Consider the following 20,789-nt stretch of genomic DNA (forward strand, 5'->3'; position numbering starts at 1 on the left):
CCGGCACCTCTCCAGAGCACCACGAGTGTTCATAAAGCCGTGCCAGGGGACTTGCAATGACCCCAGCGAGTTCCTTCAGGACTCTAGGGTGAAGATCATCCGGGCCGGCTGACTTAAAGACGTCCAGCCCCTCCAGAAGCTCCCTAACTAAATCCTCACTCACTCTAGGCCCAGGTGAGCCTCCCCTGGGGCCCGAAGGGGGCTCAGCAGGGCGGTGGCAGTTCTGGTCCTTACTGTTAATTGAATACTACTATGTTCTATGTACTATGTATTGAATACTACTATGTTAACTGAATACTATTGGATTACAATTCTGCTACCGTTTAAGCAGAAAACTACCTCTTTTGTAGCAAAAGGCTATTGCTTGCCTTTGAAGTTGCTTTATCCTGAGTTCAGTTTATATATGTTAGTGTTATCCTCTTTAGCCTAGTCTACATGACAATGCTCTGTTGTGAGTGGGAACTGTGAGTGTATATATTCAAAACCCTACTGATGGCAGGCCCCTTGGTCTGCTGGCAGAGTGACACCACCTCCACCAAGTGAAGGAAGGCTTTTTTGCTATACAGCAAGCCCATGTAGATACTCTTGAGCTTTCTAGCAACGGCCATGGCTGCTTTTTAGAAGTGTAGGTACTCTCAGGGTGCACTTTGTACCCCAGTGACATAGCTACTGCAGCAGAGCCAAAACTGCCAGAAGCACATGGATTGAGGCCTGTGGCAGGGCTAGGTGTGAGTATAGACACAGATGTAGTTAAAGCCAACATGCTTTCTTTGTTTCTAATTGAGCAGAGGTTGCAGTCTGTATCACCCACACAGCTGTTATGAGAGCAATGCCAGAGAAAAGGCACTCTTTTGTGGGGGAGAGCAGGTGGTTATACTAGGCTTTCTGTAGTGGGGAGTTTCTTTAGTTTACAGCCAGTAATCTATGGGGTCTCAGAGACAGGCTGCCAGGGAGAGATGGAGATAGCAAATCAGTGTCTCTTCATCCAGTCCTACTCACTTGTTGGACCATGCTTGCTAGGTCCTGGTTCTCCAGCATAGTGGAGATTACAGGCCCCTACAATCCTCTGCTATTCATCTCTGGATGGATTTTCAAGGCCACTGGGGCCTTGAAGTGTGAATTCTGCTAGACAGCAAAAATGAAGCTTGTAATATTAAGCAGCATTAGAAGAATGTGGAAAAAGGTTTCCTGTTTTTTCAACATGAATAACTCATTGGATTAAATATATTAGCTACTTTTATGCAAACTATCACCAATCGCTGTTCTGTTTATTGCAATAATGTGAAGGATAATACTTCACATTCCCCCTATTTAGTATACTGTAAACACCAGCCATTCCAATAAGGCATTATATTTGTAAACAGTTTGGACATAACATCCCTCAAGCAACAAGGCTAGTACAGATTTAGTACCTTAATGTCAGCATTACACCTGGATTTCATCTCAGTCACAAAATAGAATCATGCCTCTACTTCAGGCTCTCTAACACAGCGGTGCATCTTAAAATAATAATATCTATCTATCTATCTATCTATAGGACATGCAAATGAATGTCTGATGCCTGAATCTTTGGATTTAGTGCACTTTTGGAAAGGCCTTGGTGAGTCTCTAATATCATAAAGTGCTGATGTCATTTAGCCAGCTAAAGCTGCAGCCATTCATTTCTGCTGATACAGGTGCTTTAATGGGAAAAATATATTGACTATTTAAATCGATATCATGTGACTAAGTTTGTTCTCTGTGTGACCTTGGGAACTACCTAGTCTTATCAACATTTTTTTCCAGTTCTTATGAAAGAAAGCTAATTCCATAGGTATCAATCCTAGATTACAGCTAAACATTCAGTCTTTAGAGATGTACTAATGTAAGTACCTCCTGTTACAAAACAATTGACTTTTTCATCCCCTTAAAATCTCCTTTCTATTGTGTACTGATTTGAGCATTAATAATACATACCTGTTTGTTAACAAACAGATGCATTTAAGTTATTTTCATACCCATTTTATTAAACAGAAATTGCATGATTAGAATGGTTGGTAGCATGTTGCAGCAGCATACAATGAATCAATAATTATTTTGTTAAATTACCTCAGTGCTTGGGAAAGGTATCAGATTAAGTAAATAATTTCATTTTAATGCTTTATGCACTCTGCAGGGATTGACTCATTAATAGTTTACCAACATGAATCCTGCAAACTGGTTTGAAGGCTTGGAAACCAGCCAGCCCCAAGTACATTTGGAGCTTCAAGTGCAACAAATTTCTGCCTCCACGGGGCCCCTCCCCATATGCAGACAAACAGCTTATCCAAACATGCAAGCTGTGCTCTCCCATCAGAAGGACCTTACTGTAGCTGCACCCATTTCCCAAATAATTTGAAACGTCTTTCAGAGACGTCTTTCAGATGTCTTTGTGGGCTGCATCATGGAGCTTGGGGGAGGGAAGAAGGTATGGCTGCTTGTAGTCGGCAGTAGGTAGGCCGGTTCACTGGCTTTTCAGTGCTTACAGACAGGGCTTTAAGCATACCATTTCAAGCCCCAGTTTGAACAGGTCTGAGTTTGGATGCAAAGGGTTTACCCAAATTTACTCTCCTGATCTACAGTACATATACAGCACAGGCAATAAATTTCTGCACACTCCACCATCAGTATAGCCTGATCTCAACTGGGAACTGAATTTGCATTCCCATCAAATCTGTGGTCCTTCTGCTGAGACTCCAAATAAAGGTGTCAAAGAGGGTCAATTGCGGTGGTGATTTTTGGATATAAAATCCTGTGTACCAGGAAGTAGTCTGAGATTAATTACATGTGCATTTATACTCTGCAGCAATGCCATTTATATATATTCTATACTAAGACTTGCTGTACCGCTCCTGGCGCATATATTAGAAATTTATTTTAAATTGTTTGTTATAAAATATATTAAATGTGATGTCATACATTGATATCACATCTTGCTGAGGGGCCAGGAATTGAAGGAGCGGGGCATCTGACATGCACATAGCCCTGTGGTGGTTTCTTCAGGATAAGGTTGACACGTACTGGTGGGTAAGGTGGGCTGGGGACAGCCTGCTCTACCACTATCTGTGCTGTATTCATTCAGTATGCTATACTTGTTCTGTGAACACAAGACTTCACTCTTCCATGCTACCAACTCCAGCACTTTTCATTAGAACTAAAATCCATTAACAAAGATCCTCCCTCAGACAAAAAAAAAAGTTTTTTTTTTAAAAACCATTTTTACATAGTGAATTGAAATTATGGATAGGAACAAACAAAAGCCCCAGATCTAAACATTTTGGGGATTCTGAAATGCACATGTCAAAGTTTAGGATCATTTCCAGTTAAAGTAATATAGTTTTCTGGTGCTTCCCCCCCCCCCCCCCGACTCCCCCAGTTGGTAAGCATACAGAAGATGTTAAATCTGAAAATTTCTTACCTTCTTGTAGAGACTTCTCAGGTCTCTGTACTGCCACATGCTATTTAGGACCTGAGATGCTGCTTTCACCACTTTTGGTGAGTGCCTGTTAGATGAAAAAAAGAAAAGGAAAGAGACAGTTAAATCCCTGATTCAATTAATGTTGATTTGTGAGTGAATTACACAGGATCAAAGTTCCACTGTTCATCAGCCCTGTCAATATCCTGGGAGAGCTTTTTGTTCAGTGGTTTGTGGAGTAATATTCTTTTGACTGACAAGTACATGTCTCAGCTCCATGGTAGTAAGTGAATGAAAAGGAAGCAAAAATCAATGTACATTTCAACTGGGCACTGAATGAGGAGGTGGGGGTCCTGTTGAGAAGAGACATACAGGAGAATTTGGTTGAGATGGAGCTCTGCTGCTGAACTTTTGAACTGCTAGGTCAGCCATGAGGGAAAACACAGCATGAAAACTGTGAGTAAACTGAATATGGAGAGGTGGTTTGGCTGCAAGTCTGTGCATTTTGGCATGAAGGACAAGAGTACAGGACTTGGTTTCACTGGCTACAGACTAGAAGACTTTAAGTTAAATACCTGATGAGAGCACAGCTCCACATGCCATCTACCAGATGGCTGGAATAAATATTCCAGCCAAAGGTGTATACACAGCTGCAAATAAGACAAAAGACTCAGAAGGTCAAAAAAGGAATAAATATACAGTGATCAATGCATTAGGAGTCAATGAGCTTCCCATGGAATCCAAATTTGGCCTTACATATTGAAAGCATTGACTATAGTAACTGATTAATGACTGCATCCTAAACCTATATTCACGGGCATTAGTTGAGGGGTGTCACACAAACACCCCTCTAGAATTCTTTTCCCAGAAGACAATTTTTTTCAGGGAATAAGAGCCATATTTTATGTTCGTCTCAGCATAGGCTGTTCAGAAAGGAGCAGAAGACACTTACACCCAATGAAGAAGGGCTAGGGAAGACAACACTGGGTGCATCTACATGTGCTATTAATTCCTAGATTCATAATGTGCAACAATGAACTCTGGCGCATATCACACTAGAGTTTATTACTCCCAGGCATCACATCTGAATGTGAGCCTGGGACTGCAGCACATTGAGCTGGGTCAGAGCAGCCCATGCTGGCAGAGGGTCTGGGGCATCTGCCTGCCAGCCCAGGGCTGTTCTGACCAAGCTCAACATGCTGCAGAAGGCCTAGCTGGGGGGCACGAGGGTGCTCCAATGTGGGGTTAGCTGGCAGGCAACCTCCACATTAAAGCAGCCTCATGCCCCAGCCAGACCTGTCAGTGTCTACTCACGCATTACTATAAAGTAAAAAAAAACTCTGCCACAGGATAGTACTTGTCATTTACAAGTACTACCCTGTAGCCAAGTTAATTAGCTTACTTTGCCCTAATAGCACTGCACATGTAGATGCTGAGAGATTCACTGCAGAGCTAATTAGGCAACTCCACGGCAAATATCTTGTGTAGACATGCCCACTGAAGTAAAATGTGACTGTGTTCATCATTCACATCACATAGTTAATCCTGTCCCCTCAGCAAAAACTAAGCAGTAGAGCCCCAAGCAAAACTGTGTGGTTAGGTGGAACTGGGGAGCAGCTATTTATGTGTTTCATGTTTCCCTTAGGAAAAAGCACAAATGATGATCCTAGATACACTGGCAACTGAGCTAGTAAAATACTATTAATCACATAATGTATTCAATTAATTTACACAATATGTTCACAGTAAATTATTGGGTGATTTTTTTTTCCATTATTCACCCCATGTACAGTGATAGCTGAGCAATTCATAGATAAGAATTTGCTGAACATTTTCAAGCATAGTTGTTTTCATTATTTACCCAGCTCTATCTGCAAGTGTAGGCCAATAGTGTCAGTAATGCTGTTGGTAGTGAGGGCCACGAGGAGCAATGGGAACCTCTGAGTTGGGCTAAACACATATGGGACTGGGATCAGTTCTGTCATACCACTGGAGAGGTACATGACTTTTATGGCCTGATTTGTATGGCCTGAGACAAACTGGAAGAATTAATCCTATGCTCTTGGCACTTACATGACTTTACCTTGTCCCTGTGCAAAGAATCATGGGACAACTAGTGGGTTCACATAAAGATGAAGGATACACTCTATCCGCAGATTGCCAGAGCACTATTAATGAACCTTATTTTGCTGCATGCAAATTATAATAAGCCAGTCAGAAAAGAATATGGTGGTGTAACATAGGAATGTCCAAATTCTAATTAACTTGTGGCCATGTGACATACAGGCTGCACCAGTGCAGGCCATGGAAGCTCTGGGCCACACTTTGTGGGGTGAAGCCAGGAAGTGGAAAACAGGCGAGGGTGGGGTAGTTCAAGGAACATGGCTGGTACTACAGCCAGAGTGATATGGGGGTAGGGGGCAGGTTGAGGGGGGGATGGTAGCTTGATGGGAGACTAAAAGCTGCAAATTAACCCCATGCAGGCCACATATGGCCCACAGGCTGCTGAGCTGGACTGCCCTGATTTAACAAGTGATAAATTGAATTAAACACATCAAAATGTTTATAAATCCTACTGTAACACCTTTTAAAAAGTTTAGGAGTGTTAAAATAGCCTTCTTATGCCACAGAATCTTTGATCTTCAATTTCTGTTGATTTTGGCTGGAAGCAGGCACAGCATATACTGATTTTTTTAATATGACAGTAATTACAATAGAAACAACAATAAATCGTTCTTTTGAACCTAGTAACAGTTGGCCTTTACAACACTGGACAAACATAGGGATACTTTACAATACCAGACAAAGTTACTTTCTCTGTTAACCATTAATAGCAAATACAGATATCCTTTCAGTAGCTGAATGGCAAGAAAGGCATCCTATAATCTATATTACAAATGATAGAACCTCTGTGAAAGAACTAGAAACAATGATATAGAACTCTAACGCTTTTGAAAGACAGGTATGAAACTCCTGTTTAAGCTGAGAATTGGTGATGGTTCTGATCTCAGCCCCATGCTAGGAAATATTAATAATCTCTACAGAGGCAGGTGTGCAAGTGAACAGTTTTGATAGATGGGCTTAATTCTATTAATATTCACAGATAAATGATAATTCATACCAGAAAGGGGGCACATTCGCTTGAGGACAAATGGAGATGCACCTCAGTACATCAGCTAACATCAATATATTTCAGTTGGTAACACAATCCCAATTTTAGCATGTAATTTATTTACAGTAAAAATTGTAATGCACTTTTTTTGCCAAAGGGAGTCAGTTGGATAAGGGGAACCTCCATGAGTGAAATCAGATTTATTGTCAAACTGCTATTTGTGTCACTTATTTCAGAATACTGAATAAGTCACTATAACGGGAGTGCATTGGCTGAGATCTGTGAGGAGAGAAAGAGAGAGAGTTAACAGCAGGAAATGGAATTGGGTTGAGTTCCATTGGTCATGTATTAATTGCAGAGGCCAGCAGGTAGCTCCACTACTATGTGCAGTGGGTGGATCCTTCCTTTGGCTGTGGATTCAGCTCTAAGGCAGCAGTAGCCTTTGTGCTGAAAGGTTTACCTTTCTGATGGCTCAGAATGGCAGAAAGATCTATGCATTTGAGTGAATTTTTCTATTTTCCAAACTAACGTGGTCCCACTACATGCAAGGGAACAATATTTCTGCAGGTTTGCAGAATATATCCGTTAACCAAACTACTGTAGGGAAAAGAAAGATAAACATGGATTTCTTTATTCATAGTGCTTGTTTTGGAAAACAATGATTAAAATGAATTCACAGGTGCTTCTAGAAGTGTCCTGCTTGTGTGGGACTTCTATACTCACTGGCACTCGTAAGCCAGTGAGAAGGAGGAACCTTCCTTCTACCTCATCATGCACCACCAAGGGTAAATGTCTCAGAGTAAAGTGAGCAATATGCTGCAGCCGGAAAGGGAGTAAGGATTTTGGAAGGGGAAGGAAAAAGAAAGACTTTGTGGGCTACAGTCTAGTTGGCTTTTTCCTGATTGCTCCAGCTGTACATTTACACAATGTAGACGCCTAATTGTTTGGTCTAGCACCTGATATTTATAATGGGTTCCCAGAGGGATTTTGTGTTAGAAGTTATTGTAAATGATATGGATCCTAGCACAGTGCATATTGCCAGTGACAGTAGGTCAAAAACATGTCAGGGTCTAGGTGTTTCCTGCCTCCTTTCTGTTATTTGGCAAGGTGATTAAATATGTGTGATTTCTAATTAAACTAAATAATGCAGCAAGACAAACACAGTCAGAACTAAATATACTTCTCAGAGATGTTACCAAAAGGTGTGACGTGATTTGCAAAAACGTACTTGTCTCCTTTGCTCTTGGAAATGCCAACTAGTTTCTCAATGCCTCCTGCGTCCCGTAAGGCCTTGGCGTTCTCCATGTTTTTTGTGATGACTTCATGCAGAGTGCAGCAAATGGCAGTAACTGTGTCATCGGACATGGCCTTGCTTGCTGAGCTATTGCTGTTGTTTCCACCAGGAAGTCGATGGACCAGGTCCCGCATAGCATATTTGCCTTTAAAAAAAAAAAATGAAGGGAGAATTCAAAGGAGATGGTAAAAAAGGGTGACCAGGAGAACTAAGGGGAAAATACACATGACAACGTTAGTACCATTTTTGTGCAATCTGATCTTCTTTTGATATTACTTTGTTGTTAGCTTTATTTTTTAAATGGGTCCAAGGAGAATTTCAGTCATTGGAGTGTCTACAAATATTCCCTGGTAGCATCAATAAGAGCTCTAGGGGTGGGTCATACCAGGCCTTTGGGAAAAGGAGGCAAGTAAAGAAAAGTATACGCATAAAGATAAACTTAAGGCTTGATAGCCCTTGCAGGGCTTGCCAAATCCATGTGTTCCTTATCCCACCACAGTACTTATGGTTAGCTGTGTTGATGCAGCACTAGCAATAGAATGTACCACAGCTGTTGCAAACAGCAGGATGATAGTTAAGCCATCCAAATTATTTGTGAATGAAGGGGTTAATCCTATCTGGAGGACAGGCTTCATAGCATACAGTTCACCCTGTATATTGCATACAGTTCATTAACTGGATATGTTAATGTTTTTATGATGCTATAGCTTATTACGAGTGTAATGATGCCATTGCATTTTAGAATTGCTTTAAAATATTATTGCTCTTTCTAAAAAGTTTCATTTGTATGACTATTAGTGGTGGGGAGGAGAGACTCCAGAACTGTGATTCAGTTTGATAGGTGGCAAAGGATTTATCTTGTGCATTATTAACATGTAAAATTTTAATCTTCTGTAATAAAAAGAGCAATTTTTTTTTATAAAGGAGTTTATTTTGAATTTCAGGCATGAGAAACAAATAGCCATTATGCTTCTCCATTTAATTTTTCCCCATGCTTTAGCTAACAAAGAAATCTTTTACACATTGCTTGCATGAACTTAGTGCTTGGAAAGAGTGAAATATCTAGAAGTCCCAGAGAATTAATTCTCCTTGTCGCTATAGAGCAAGTAAAGCACAGGCAGACAAAGTTCTCCACACTGCCTCTCTAATGTGCCTCAGCCCCATTTTGCAGGGATCACCAGTAAGGGTAAATGGGTAGTTTAGCCTCTCATCCAAGGAAGACACAAGCTGAACAATAAGAAGATTGGATCCAGTTCTCCCTGAATTTAGTGGAAAGTCTCTTAATGACATCAGTGGGGCTGCATCAGGACCTTGGGCATAATGATTACCATGACAGCATCTCTCATCATCAAAAGAGGAGAAGGAAAGTTAGGTGAGAAACAGTAACTGAAACAATCCACATCACTTTTTGGGCTGAAACATGATCAGAGACATTGTTTTGATGGCATTGCAAATCCTGATCATAACAGTTTCTTAAAAACCTTCCTTCTGAAGTTACAAATAGAATTCTTTGTTTCCACAGATGAAGTTAGGAGAAGAAAACTGCTCCCCTTTTTCTCCATAATGAATTGTTATTATCATTATTGCTATTATTATAATTGTTATTAATATTCTTTCAATGCTATTTGATGTGGTGAAACTATATCCAGTCATTTGGAACAGTTCATTAATTGTACAGCACACATTAAAATCCATGTACTGTCACAGTAAAATCAAAGATAACAAATTTATTTTCTGATACTGTCAGTTCCTAGCAATTCTCTCCTTTTGATCAAGCAACAAGGTTCCTGGCACTGGAAGTATATAACTTGCTAATAAAATGCATGCATGATGTTTTAGATTATATACTATTCTGTTATCAAGGTGATGCAATTTAGAATGTAATACCTTCATAATGTTCTGTTGTTTTGCCTGTACTATTTCATTACTGTCATTTGCATTAATACACTTTTGTAACTGTTTCTAGATGTAGTACAGTACCTCCTTTCTAGAGGTATCTGTGCATGTGAAACTGGCCTGACAAAGGGCTAAGTTGGCCTGGCTTTAGGCTGGGAGCATAGTCTCATCCTAGATGCCATCTGCAAGACATGGGCCACCATGTAGGGGAGGTTTGGAGCAGTGGATAGCGCCCCTGGTATTGGGGCATGTAATGTAGTCTCCTGCATTTTCCACCTGTTATGGGATCGGCAAAGTCATGGCAGATAAAACTGGGTGGACTGCTTCATAGAAACAGGTAGGCAGGCTGACTCAAGACTCAGCCCTGGGCTTGTCCCCTGTCACAGTGGCTGGGAAACAGCAGCCCAATGGCCAAGTACTCCAGCACTCCTCCCCCCCACCCTTGGGAATTTGTTTTGGGTGCTTGCCACGTTAAGGGCTGAGTCAGGCAGCCAGCAGGAGCCTGATTGTGGTGGCCATTTTAAAACACAGGCCAGCTTTACAAACACGGCAGTATGCTGCTGGCAGCCAGGCAGAGACATCACTTGGCTAAACTGCTGTAGGAAACATCTGGCAAGTAAGAGCAGGGGGCTCCTGATCCTGGTCATGACCAAAAACTGCAGCCTGCCGGGATAGGGAGGCCTGGTGGGACTGCTGGTGGCATGGCAGCCCCACTCACATACCAGGATTGCTTACCTCCCCGGTGAAAGCAACACCATGGCTATAAGGGGGCCAGGCATGACTGTGGCTACCTGAGCCCCACAGAGGAATGAGACTCCAGACGCTCCAGGGAGGGGATAGATGTGTAGCCCCAGAGAGGGTAGTAGTGAGGACCCTGATGAGGGTTGAGTAGGGCTGTGGGACAGCCTGAAGGGTAGCATATGGGCCAACCCCCTGAGGAACAAGAAATGAGAAACCTAGTGAGGAGCTAGGGTGGAGTTAACCCTCTGTATGGTAGATCAGCTGGCCGCTACCTAGGTAGGGGTCTTGGGAGAGGTCCAACAGACTGCATGTCACCACCTGAGGCATGATACAGATGAAGCCCCAAGGCCTATGGGAGCCAGTCCACGAAGAAGCAGGGTGGAACAAGTTGTTGATGTAAGAAAGAGACCCTGTGAGAGGGGGTGGAGTGCAAGAGGCCCTAGTGAGAGGAAGGCAGGGTGAATGTAAGTGTGAAAGAGGCCTGATGAAGGACTAAGCTGGCCCAGCTTTAGGCTGGAAGCATAGTGTCATCTTGGATGCCATCTGCGAGGCATGGGTCACCTTGTCGGGGAGGTTCAGAGCAGTGGATAGTGCCTCTGGCATCGGGGCATGTAATGGGTAGTCTCCCACATTTTCCACCAGTTATGGGAACAGCAAAGTCATGGCAGGCGAGACTGGGCAGGCTGACTAAAGACTTGGCCCCAGGCTTGCCCCCTGTCACAGCATCTCTTTCTATAATGACTCCTATAAATAAAGTGCATTCCCCCTTCCCCTGCATGAAAGCTTCCTTGCGAGAATAACCCTACAGAACACAGTATACAATGATTAGTATTTAGTCCTCTACCATAATAGTAGTTTCAGTAACTGAAACAAGTATCACATTTGTGTCATCCTCATAATACAAAATGCTTAATGGTTCTTTATCTGTTATAGTTCCCTGAACATATCAATCACAGAATAGAATAATTTAAAAAGTATTAAAGTGTCAAAGTAGATTTGCAAAGGTTTCTTATCATATTTTCAGTTTTTTACTCCTCTAAGACAGCTACCACCACTGATCAGGACTTCATAAGCACTTAGATTAGAAGCACACTCTTTCCTTTCTCTGTAGCAACTACTTAGACCGCGTCAAATATTGTTCTTCTGGTAAGCACCTGATTTAAACTGCAACTGATCATAGTTACACACCTCTTCTTTCCAGATCATGATTTTATGTCTTCCACTACCTTCTCTTCAGCAGCCAATAATTCCTTAACATTAGGTATGAAAATATCCAGATGACGGCCCATTGTTCTGTTATTCAGAATCACCGCACCACAACAGCAAGCATATTTATATTTACCCCATACAGATGCATATGTAAATACACTTTTTTTTTTGTAGAAACTTAAGAGTTTTTCGAGCTGGACACCTACATCTCAAAATTACAGAATGGTATGCGATCAATAAAACTAATATTCATAAAGTTAAGTCAATAGTAATCATAATGTATAATCATAAGCACTCCAGATACAAGACTAGATGCAGAGCAATGCTCCATTCACTATTCATTAGCTAAGACTTCTTCTCTGCACAGAGCTGGTAACATAATCAAGACAAGATCAATTCAGTTTGAGATACCCAGAATGAATCAATGAGTGGGAAATTATATAAGCAGGGGAAGCAAGTAGCATTGTACCCCTGTTATGGCACAGCACCCCTGCATTCTGAGTGGCTGTTGTACTGGTAATTCTATTTTTGAATACTTTTTCTTAATCCATTAAATATTTAATTCAAACTATGTGCTGACATTGCTGGGCAGCTGGCTTCATAATACAAAGACACCATAGATCAAAGCTGACTCTAGATATGTGTGCATAGATCCTACTGACTTTGGAGGGAATGAGTCACACATGTATCTCAGCAATGATTTTGACCCTGTTGCATTTTAACTTAAATACTGCTCTTAATCAGAGGTACAACTGAACAGGGCTCTCAAGTAGTTCAAAGAAGACAGAACTTACTCATTTTTGTACAAAATTTTTTTTATTTTTAAAAGAGATTTTGTTTAAGAAGTCTTAATGTTAGCAAGAGTGACCATTACAAATCTCATTACAATGTTTTCTTGTTTTTCGCGTGCAAATACTTTATTAAATATTTTAAAAGAATACATTGCGGAGATCAAAAAGACCTACACATAAGAGCTGGTTCCAGAGACAGCTATGAAAACATTAATGAAGAAACAACTGTCAGTTACCTGTCTCTCTGATCCACTAAATGGGACAGGAAACATTTCAGATAGTTGATAATGAAATGACATTTAGGGCATGTTTACACGTTTGTTCAGGTGCACTTAAAATTAACACGCATTAAGGCAATTTAGGCTCATGTTTACACGGGCATGCGTTAAAGCGCATTAATGCAGTGTGCATGGGCTGACATGGAATTAAAGTTAGTCCCAACTCAGTCCATACACAGTGTTAATTCACCTCAATGCACCTCAATGTGCATTAATGCGCTTTAGCTATTCAAGCCTAAATTTGATGCCTGCTTTTGCAGGTATCAAATTTAAGGCTTGAATAGCCTAAAACCACCATTTTAAGGCTCATTAAAGGCACGCACATGTAGATGCATTCCCTTAATGTGTCTTATATCAGGCTCAAGTGCCTTAAATTGGCACCTGTAGATATGTCCTTATATGTCTCAAAGAATTCCAAAGAGCTTTACAAACACACTAGTAGTAAATGCAAAACCTTCTCCCAACATTACTAGAACATTAAGTCTGCTCAGAACAAATGAAATAAGTCATGTAAAGAAACAGTTAATTTCGCTAGTCTAAATTACTTGGGTTGCAAGCTTTCCATAACAACTTGATTGCACTGCATATATGTAATATTCTGTACTCTTTTATTGTTAATTGCTCTGTTAATATACTATGGTTTATAGACCAAATCCTCCTCAAGTTACACCAATTTTTCACCAGTGTAACCTTAATTGTGCTACTGGGAATTTACACTGGAGGTACAGGCTGTTTATCATTAGTTATGTGGCAATTTCTGCAAATCTGTAGTAATGCTGCTGAAGTTAATGTTGTTACTCCAGAATTACATTGATATAACTCAAAGCAAATTTTCACCCTTAACTTCTGCTTGGCTTCATTTTTCAATTGTGGAGCATTTACCTGACATTTTTTTAAAAAACTAAAGGGTTTCATATGAAATAGAAATGTATTAAGAAATGTGTCTTCTAGTGTCAGCAAACTTTTATCTAACACCAACAGTAACAGAATTGAGATTTCAGGACAGACGCAATGTTTAACTGTGGGAAAGTCTTCCTTTCAGCTAAACCAATGGGAGGTGAGGAAGGTACTGAGAAAAGAGGATAATTTGTGTAAGAAAGAATGATACTAAAAATAAATGGCATTATTAATCTTCAGCAGGGGTCATATAGAACTACTCTGATTTGCAAATATATTGATTTTTTTTGGAGTAACATTAAGCATTAGAAGACCTGCAACTGATTTGATTTATTTTAAGAGGATTTAAATAATTCGATTAACTATAACTGGCAGCATGACAGAAAAGAACCACACTTTTTTTGGCCCGTTTTTATTGGTATAGAAGTAGAGAGAGAAATTACACATTAACTTCAGGGTAGAATCACAGGAAAGTAGTTGCTTCTAAGACAGGATTTTCTTGACAGTACAAATAATGAAAGTGCTCTTCTAAGGTAAGATTTCCATCACTAAAATGATTTGATTGTATGTCTAAGGTGGGATCAGACTAATGCTGTACAATGTAGTTCTGTCTCTGAAAGAGAGAAATTTGCTCTACCTTCTAGTAGTTACAAAAATGCCAATGTTTTCCAAACAACCATCTACTGTATTTTAAGCACAAGAGCTAAATCAGGGTGTGTTTTTTTGTTTTTGTGTGTTTTTTAGAGTATGACTCTGATATATAGTTATCCTGAGATCAAATTCACTTCCAGTATAAAATAATGCAGCAAAGATGATCTATTCAGTAGATTTAACAAGAACAAAATGTTTACAGATTATGTTCCACTTCTGGACTTATTGTTCTGTAGCAGCCTAGAGACAAGTTCTCTCCTGGTGTAACTTCACTGCCCTCAATATGACCCAGAGCTTTCTAACTCAGAGATACAGAAGATCCATCACTGAAAAGTGACCCTGTCACATTAGTACTGCTATTAAGAGTCAGTGGTAGGATTCCTCCTTTGTGGCAAAGAAGTGATAGAATTAATTTGTTGCAAACAGATATTAGTTCTACCTTGAGTACTAGCTAAATCATTAAAAAATTATGAACATCATTGTGCAGGAAGCTGCTGCCTAACAGAAGCAATATACTACCGTTTTGTATCTCAAAGCTACCCAGGGATCTTTGTCCTGCAGCAAAGATAATGTTATTAGTGGAAAAACTGCTACAGTATATTATTGTAATGCTAAAAAAATGCATCCCAGAGCCAAAGGGTACCCTGGCATTGCATATGTGACTTTTGCTTTCTAGGCTGCTACTGTCTTGATTTTTCCATAGAGGTGGAGAAGTGTGTTCATGTGCGTGTGCACGTGCATGCATATTCTATGAAAATATATACAGTACAGACTCACAGATCTACAAAATCTCATTATTGTTGTTGGTTTTTAAGATCATCCAATATATCACAGCCTGCCTTGGAAGAATATTGCTGGGAGGGTTTATTGCTTTTAATAAGTATTTAGTAAACAATCAGCAGAAAACTCACTTTTTAATTTGAAATGTTACCTTTTTATCTAAATGCTATTACATTAAATTGGTCTATTAAACTATAATCTTAGCCCTCACAGTTTTTACATTATTTAATGGTTGTGGGAGGCACTTCAGACACATTCTGTTATATATGTATAACAGAAGCTGCCTGTCCCATTGAGCTACCAATCCTTGATTATGATCAGAGGCATTAGGTGGATATAACGAACAAATCAAGGAAAAAAGATAACACAGAACTTATTACATTTAGGACAATAAACAGCAGTAAACACAAGACAAAGGTCTACCTTGCCCATTACGGCCATGTCCAGACAAGCGTGGCCATGTGGTATGTGGCACTGCAGACACATCTGAGGCACCACATACTGCAAGTTTAGCTGTTTTCCATGCTGCAAGGGAGCAGCCTGGGTTTTTTTTGGACCCCTGGATATCCAGGGGTCAAAAAACCCTGCACAAAAAATGAGCAGAACAATGCATGCAGGGGCAGTGTGCAGTGCTCAAAACCAGAGCTGGGCTGCCCAAGACCATGATCTGGCTGCCAGCCAGGCTCTGAGTGGCAGGAACGCCACTGCTGCAGGAGGACCCCAAGTAAGGCTGCTGGAGCCAGCTCAGTGCTAGCCCCAGCCTGTCCCATCATACCTGGGGTAACCTGCCATGCACCAGAGGGTGCGTGGTACAGGCATTCCCTGGGGATAACTAGCAGTGGCCTAAGGTGTGCCACTGCTAGTTGAACCTAGGAAATAAAACATCCACACTTCTGTGGATGCAGCCTAGATGTCTAAAAATATATTCTCTTCTATCTCCCAGATCTACAAGGGGCACTTATTGCCAAATAAGCAGTTTTTACTTTGGAGTCCTCCATGCATGACCAGGTTTGGCTAACTGTATGACGGGGTAGCCATCTAACCGAATCTGTCTGGAAAAGCACATACGAACTGTGAAGGCCTTCAAAAGCTTTAGGCAGAAAATTAATGACAAAACAGTGACCAACCTTTCAGACCAATAGCCAAGTGGTTAGGGCAGCTGGCCAGGGAACAGGAGACCCAGGTTGTAGGCCCAACCCTCAGCCAGAGGGGGTTGAATCTACATTTCCCACCTCCCAGCAAATGCTCTAACCACCAGGGTCTGGGTTAAGCAGGCCAAGAGTGCCTTACACTTTTCTTGTTGAAGCTACCTGCTCAGTAATGAGGTGGGGAAAACCATGTGGGGCAGGAGAGAAAGCAAGGGGAACCTAACTGAATAGCTGAGTCAGGGCAAAAGTGTCCTGGAAAAAGGTGTCCTTGAAAAAAGTTCCTTCTCCTCCTGTTCTTTAGGCATTTTGTACTGAACAACCACTGGTGAATTTGACACAAATCAGTGAAGTAGAACTTTGTCCAACCTCCCGAACTATTCTTGCTGCCTTCATCTCACCTGCTCTTTTTTGTATGACACACTGTTGAGGGGTTTTTTTTTTGTGGGGTGGTTTTGTGGTTATGGTATATGAGAGGGTTCAAAGTGGACAATCTAGTGGGCATTCTTGGGTAAATGGCTGCCTACAAATTAAGGAGTCTGGACTTGATGGCACCCTGGAGGCTTATTTTATTGTCTAGGTACAGACAGAAATGACAATTTTTGCCTAATCTGGCCCCTAAAAGTACTGTACAGTTGTGATGAAACAAAAGTGCATGGCTGCAGAGTGCTTTAAAAGGTCTAATCCTGCAACAATCTGAGCCTTCATTACATTGCCTGAGGATTCAGATGAAGGCACTGCAAAGTGGAGCCCCTTCATTAACTTCTGTCTGTGTGTTCCAGGAGGAGTAGTGCTTAGCTGACACAGCTCAGCACTTCTCCCAATTGATGTTTTCAGAATGGTGGGGGGCAGGGAGAAGGGAGAAGAGAGAACTCATTCTGGGGGTTGCCCAGCCAGCACTGGAGGTGGGGGCAAATGGATTGGAGCCCTGCCACCAATCCAGTGCATCTAGGGAAACCCCAGAATAGAACTCCCTCCCCTGCCTTTTCCCCCTCCCATCCTGAGACAGAAGGCACTACTTCACTGTCACAGGAGGTGCTACTTCACTGTCAGGGTGGCTAGGATCTGGAACCAACTTCCAAGAGAAGTGGTGCTGGCTCCTACCCTGGGGTTCTTTAAGAGGAGGCTAGGTGTACACCTTGCTGGGGTTGTTTGACCCCAGTACTCTTTCCTGCCATGGCAGGGGGTTGGACTTGATGATCTGCTCAGGTCCCTTCCGACTGTACTAACCATGAAACTAAGAATGGGAGCTGGGGGAGTGGGGAGGGGCACAGCTAGGGAAAGAGCCTGCAGAGGTGCAGGCTCTGTCTCTGGACTGGCTCAAAATTGGAGCTAGATCCCCCAATCTCCTGACCCAACAGCTAACTTCTGTTTGGTCAGGAGGATCGGTCTAACTCATGGTGCTTAACTTAACTAATTACAGAACTATTTCTAATTCACTTGCTATACTGTACTTGCATATATACATAAAAGAACCAAATGTGTTTTTTTAATTTCCAGCATCTTGGGGCTTGTGCCTATTAAAGATGCTCCATACACAACATCAACATCAGATTTGTAGTTGTTGCTGTCAAAATGAGCACAGGTTTATCATATGGACCCTTCCAATCCTACTATTCTACTATTCTCTGATCACTTGACAGAGACGGTTTAAATGTATCTATTCAAAATGAATAACATGAGAACTTCAAAGGGATCAGTCATGCAGGTTGGTGTATTTTCCACAAAGTTGGTGAGTTAAATATATTGTTGGGTTTTGGTTGCTTTACACCAGATGAACCTGACAATTAAAATGGAGAGAGGTAGTTAGCTCCTTTAGTTCAAAGTCAGGCAGAAGGCAGGGTTGAGCTGCACCTTAAACTAAATGAATCAGAGACACACAAGCTTTAGCAAGCATTAATTCACTTCATTTGAGGCTATGAAAGGACATACCCACAAAAGCTTATGCATCCCTTAATTCAGTTTAAATGGAATTAGAGATGCTTTGAGTCAAAGAATTCCACTGAATCTAGCTGCGTATTTTGCTGAAGCTTACTTGAAACTTTTTGGACTAAAGATGTTGACAGGGTAATGGAAAGGACAGAAAGACAGACACTAGCTTTTTGCACATGAAAACCAGAAGGGCTGTCTCTAATGTATCAGGGACTGATGAAAATCAATAGAGGGCCCAGAGAGAGCAGTCTGAGTTTCTCTCTTCCTCTCAGAAGTTGGATGAGCAAGATAACTTGTCTTTTTTCTTTTCTTGCACTTACTTAGGATGACAATCAGAAAGGGTTTCAAGATATTAGAATGTTATGCAGCCTGGTGCATGGGAAAGAAGGAACAATGGTCTCCCTGATGCTATTGTGTAGTATGTACCCATCATAGATTTCAATTCAGTCATATATAGTACAGTAGATAGAGCCCTATAGATCTTTTCTAGTTCCAGGAAGGACTCGTAGAAGCTTTCATAGGGTGATTAAAGGAGGTGAAAAGCTCATATCCATGCCAAGTGAAAGTCAATTGGAAGGAAACCAAAGGTCTAAAAGGGTAGCTGACATATTGGCTTTTAATTTTTTTTTCCAAAAGATTAAAGGTTCTGGTTCTATTTGTCTTGAATGAAAAAAATATGTGGGATAGGAGTAACCCTAGGAACTACACAGGGCACAAAGAGGGCAGATCTGAATAAGTGATATGATGGGAGGTGGTCAATGGCAAGCAAGAAAAAAGTGATTTAGTATTTTTCTTCCACCATGTCAGGCAAAGGGAAGCTACTGGTGGTGGTGGTGATGGAGGTGGGGGTGTCTGTCTTTGGGCTGAATGCTTCCTTACAGGAGTCACATTGTTCTGCTTCTTTTCTGCTTCCCAACACAGTCCTTCTACCAAATGATCATCTTTCTTGGTTGCCTTCCAGCCATGCTGCAATGTTGCTTGCCTTGTCATTTCCATTATCTGACTCACTCTTTCACTCTCCCCTTCTTCCTACCAGCACTGCTTCTTAGCCATTGATTGTTCATGTCCCCCTGCCCTGTCTTACCTGCCTGAGATCTGTATGTACATCCCTGTAACCTGCCTCCCAGTTGGCAGGGTGGTGGAATCCTTACCACTCCTCATATTCCTTGCTACAAGGCCAGCTGACTTGCAGTCCCTTTCTTAAGGTACTCATGTGTCTAATCCCTCTCCATGCCCTGGCCCTCTACCATATATGTTGCCATGGGTCAGGGAATCCTTAATCAGGACTAAAGTCAAGGAAACTTTTGCCTGAATAAGAACTGAAGACTTCTATTTTAGACTGTTCAACATTTATTTACTTAAACTCTCTTACACCCATGTACTATAGTGGTCTGTTGTGTATGCCTGAAATTCACAATAGGTGCCTACACCCTCTAACTTTTTATCATAATACCCATTCCTCCCTCTCTCCACAGTGTAAATTCAGACTCTCTTTTCCACTCACAAAGGAAGAGTTTTACTTTGTAGGTTCCTTGACAGCAATAAATGAGAGTCCCTACAGGGGCCTATCTATTTGGGACCAAAAATAATTTTTTTTCTTCCCACTCTGTAGTGCTTGGGGGATGGTGCATATGCTTCCTCTGCAGGAGACCCCAGCTACTGTGATCTGATACAGGCTAGTCCACTGAAATTCAAGTCTGTCTCAGACTAATAGTGGGAAGTGAACTAATGCTAATAGCTAGTGTCAGTCTAGCAGACCTCAATGTGCACGTGATCTCTGCCCATTCAGAGACAAGACAAGGTGTTACCATTACAAAGAAAAGGGGAAACAACAGTACAAACAGAGATGTTCTATCAGGACTTCCACACGTGGAAATATGTAGGTTTCAGGTGACTATTCAGCATAGTTCTATTCACCTGTTCTCAGTAGTGGCAGATGACAGAACAAGGAGCAATGGTCTCAAGTTGCAACAAGGGAAGTTTAGATTAGACATGAGGAAAAAGTTTCTGACTAGGAGGGCAGTAAAACACTGGAACAGGTTACCCAGAGAGGTGGTAACATCTCCTTCCTTGGAGGTTTTTAAGACTTGGCTGGACAAAGCTTTGGCTGGGATGATCTAGTTGGTGATGGTCCTGTTTTGAGCAGGGGGTTGGACTAGATGACCTCCTGAGGTTCCTTCCAACCCTAATTTTCTATTATTCTATGATAGTTGCAGATTTTCCTGCTATCTTAAATAATACCACATCATTATTTTAACACCTACCAACAATACTGTTCTTTATCTTCCTTTAACATAAACAAACACCGCTATACCCTGGGAAACAGGTTACTGTCTTGACAATCTCCACTCCAGAGTGCTGAGGGAATTAGCAGAGGTCATTGCGGGACCCCTGACACGTGTTTACAAGCACTCATGGTGCTCTGATGTAGTGCCAGAGAACTGGAAAAGAGCCAATGTGGTTCCCATTTTCAAAAAAGGGAGGAAGGAGGACCCGGGAAACTATAGGCCAGTCAGTCTTACCTCGATCCTGGGTAAGGTTTTTGAGAGAATTATCCTGGCGCATGTCCGCGAGGGGCCAGCAGGGGAGATTATGCTTAGGGGCAACCAACATGGGTTCATTAGAGGCAG

General features: G+C 41.5%; 1 protein-coding gene across 6 annotated transcripts in view; it reads right to left on the minus strand.

Moving 5' to 3' along the window:
* CTNND2 (catenin delta 2) overlaps positions 1 to 20,789 on the minus strand; it is a 1,155,395-nt gene that overhangs the window by 50,981 nt on the left and 1,083,625 nt on the right. For all 6 annotated transcript variants that reach the window (XM_019521196.1, XM_019521188.1, XM_019521179.1 and 3 more), the window contains 2 exons: positions 7,774 to 7,984; positions 3,437 to 3,521 (listed from right to left, as the gene is read on the minus strand). In XM_019521196.1, the coding sequence (XP_019376741.1) occupies positions 3,437 to 3,521; positions 7,774 to 7,984 (296 nt within the window). The remainder of the gene's footprint in view (positions 1 to 3,436; positions 3,522 to 7,773; positions 7,985 to 20,789) is intronic.

Source organism: Gavialis gangeticus, unplaced genomic scaffold (assembly GCF_001723915.1).
Source record: "Gavialis gangeticus isolate Ggan-Ray unplaced genomic scaffold, GavGan_comp1, whole genome shotgun sequence".
NCBI classification, from domain to species: domain Eukaryota; kingdom Metazoa; phylum Chordata; order Crocodylia; family Gavialidae; genus Gavialis; species Gavialis gangeticus.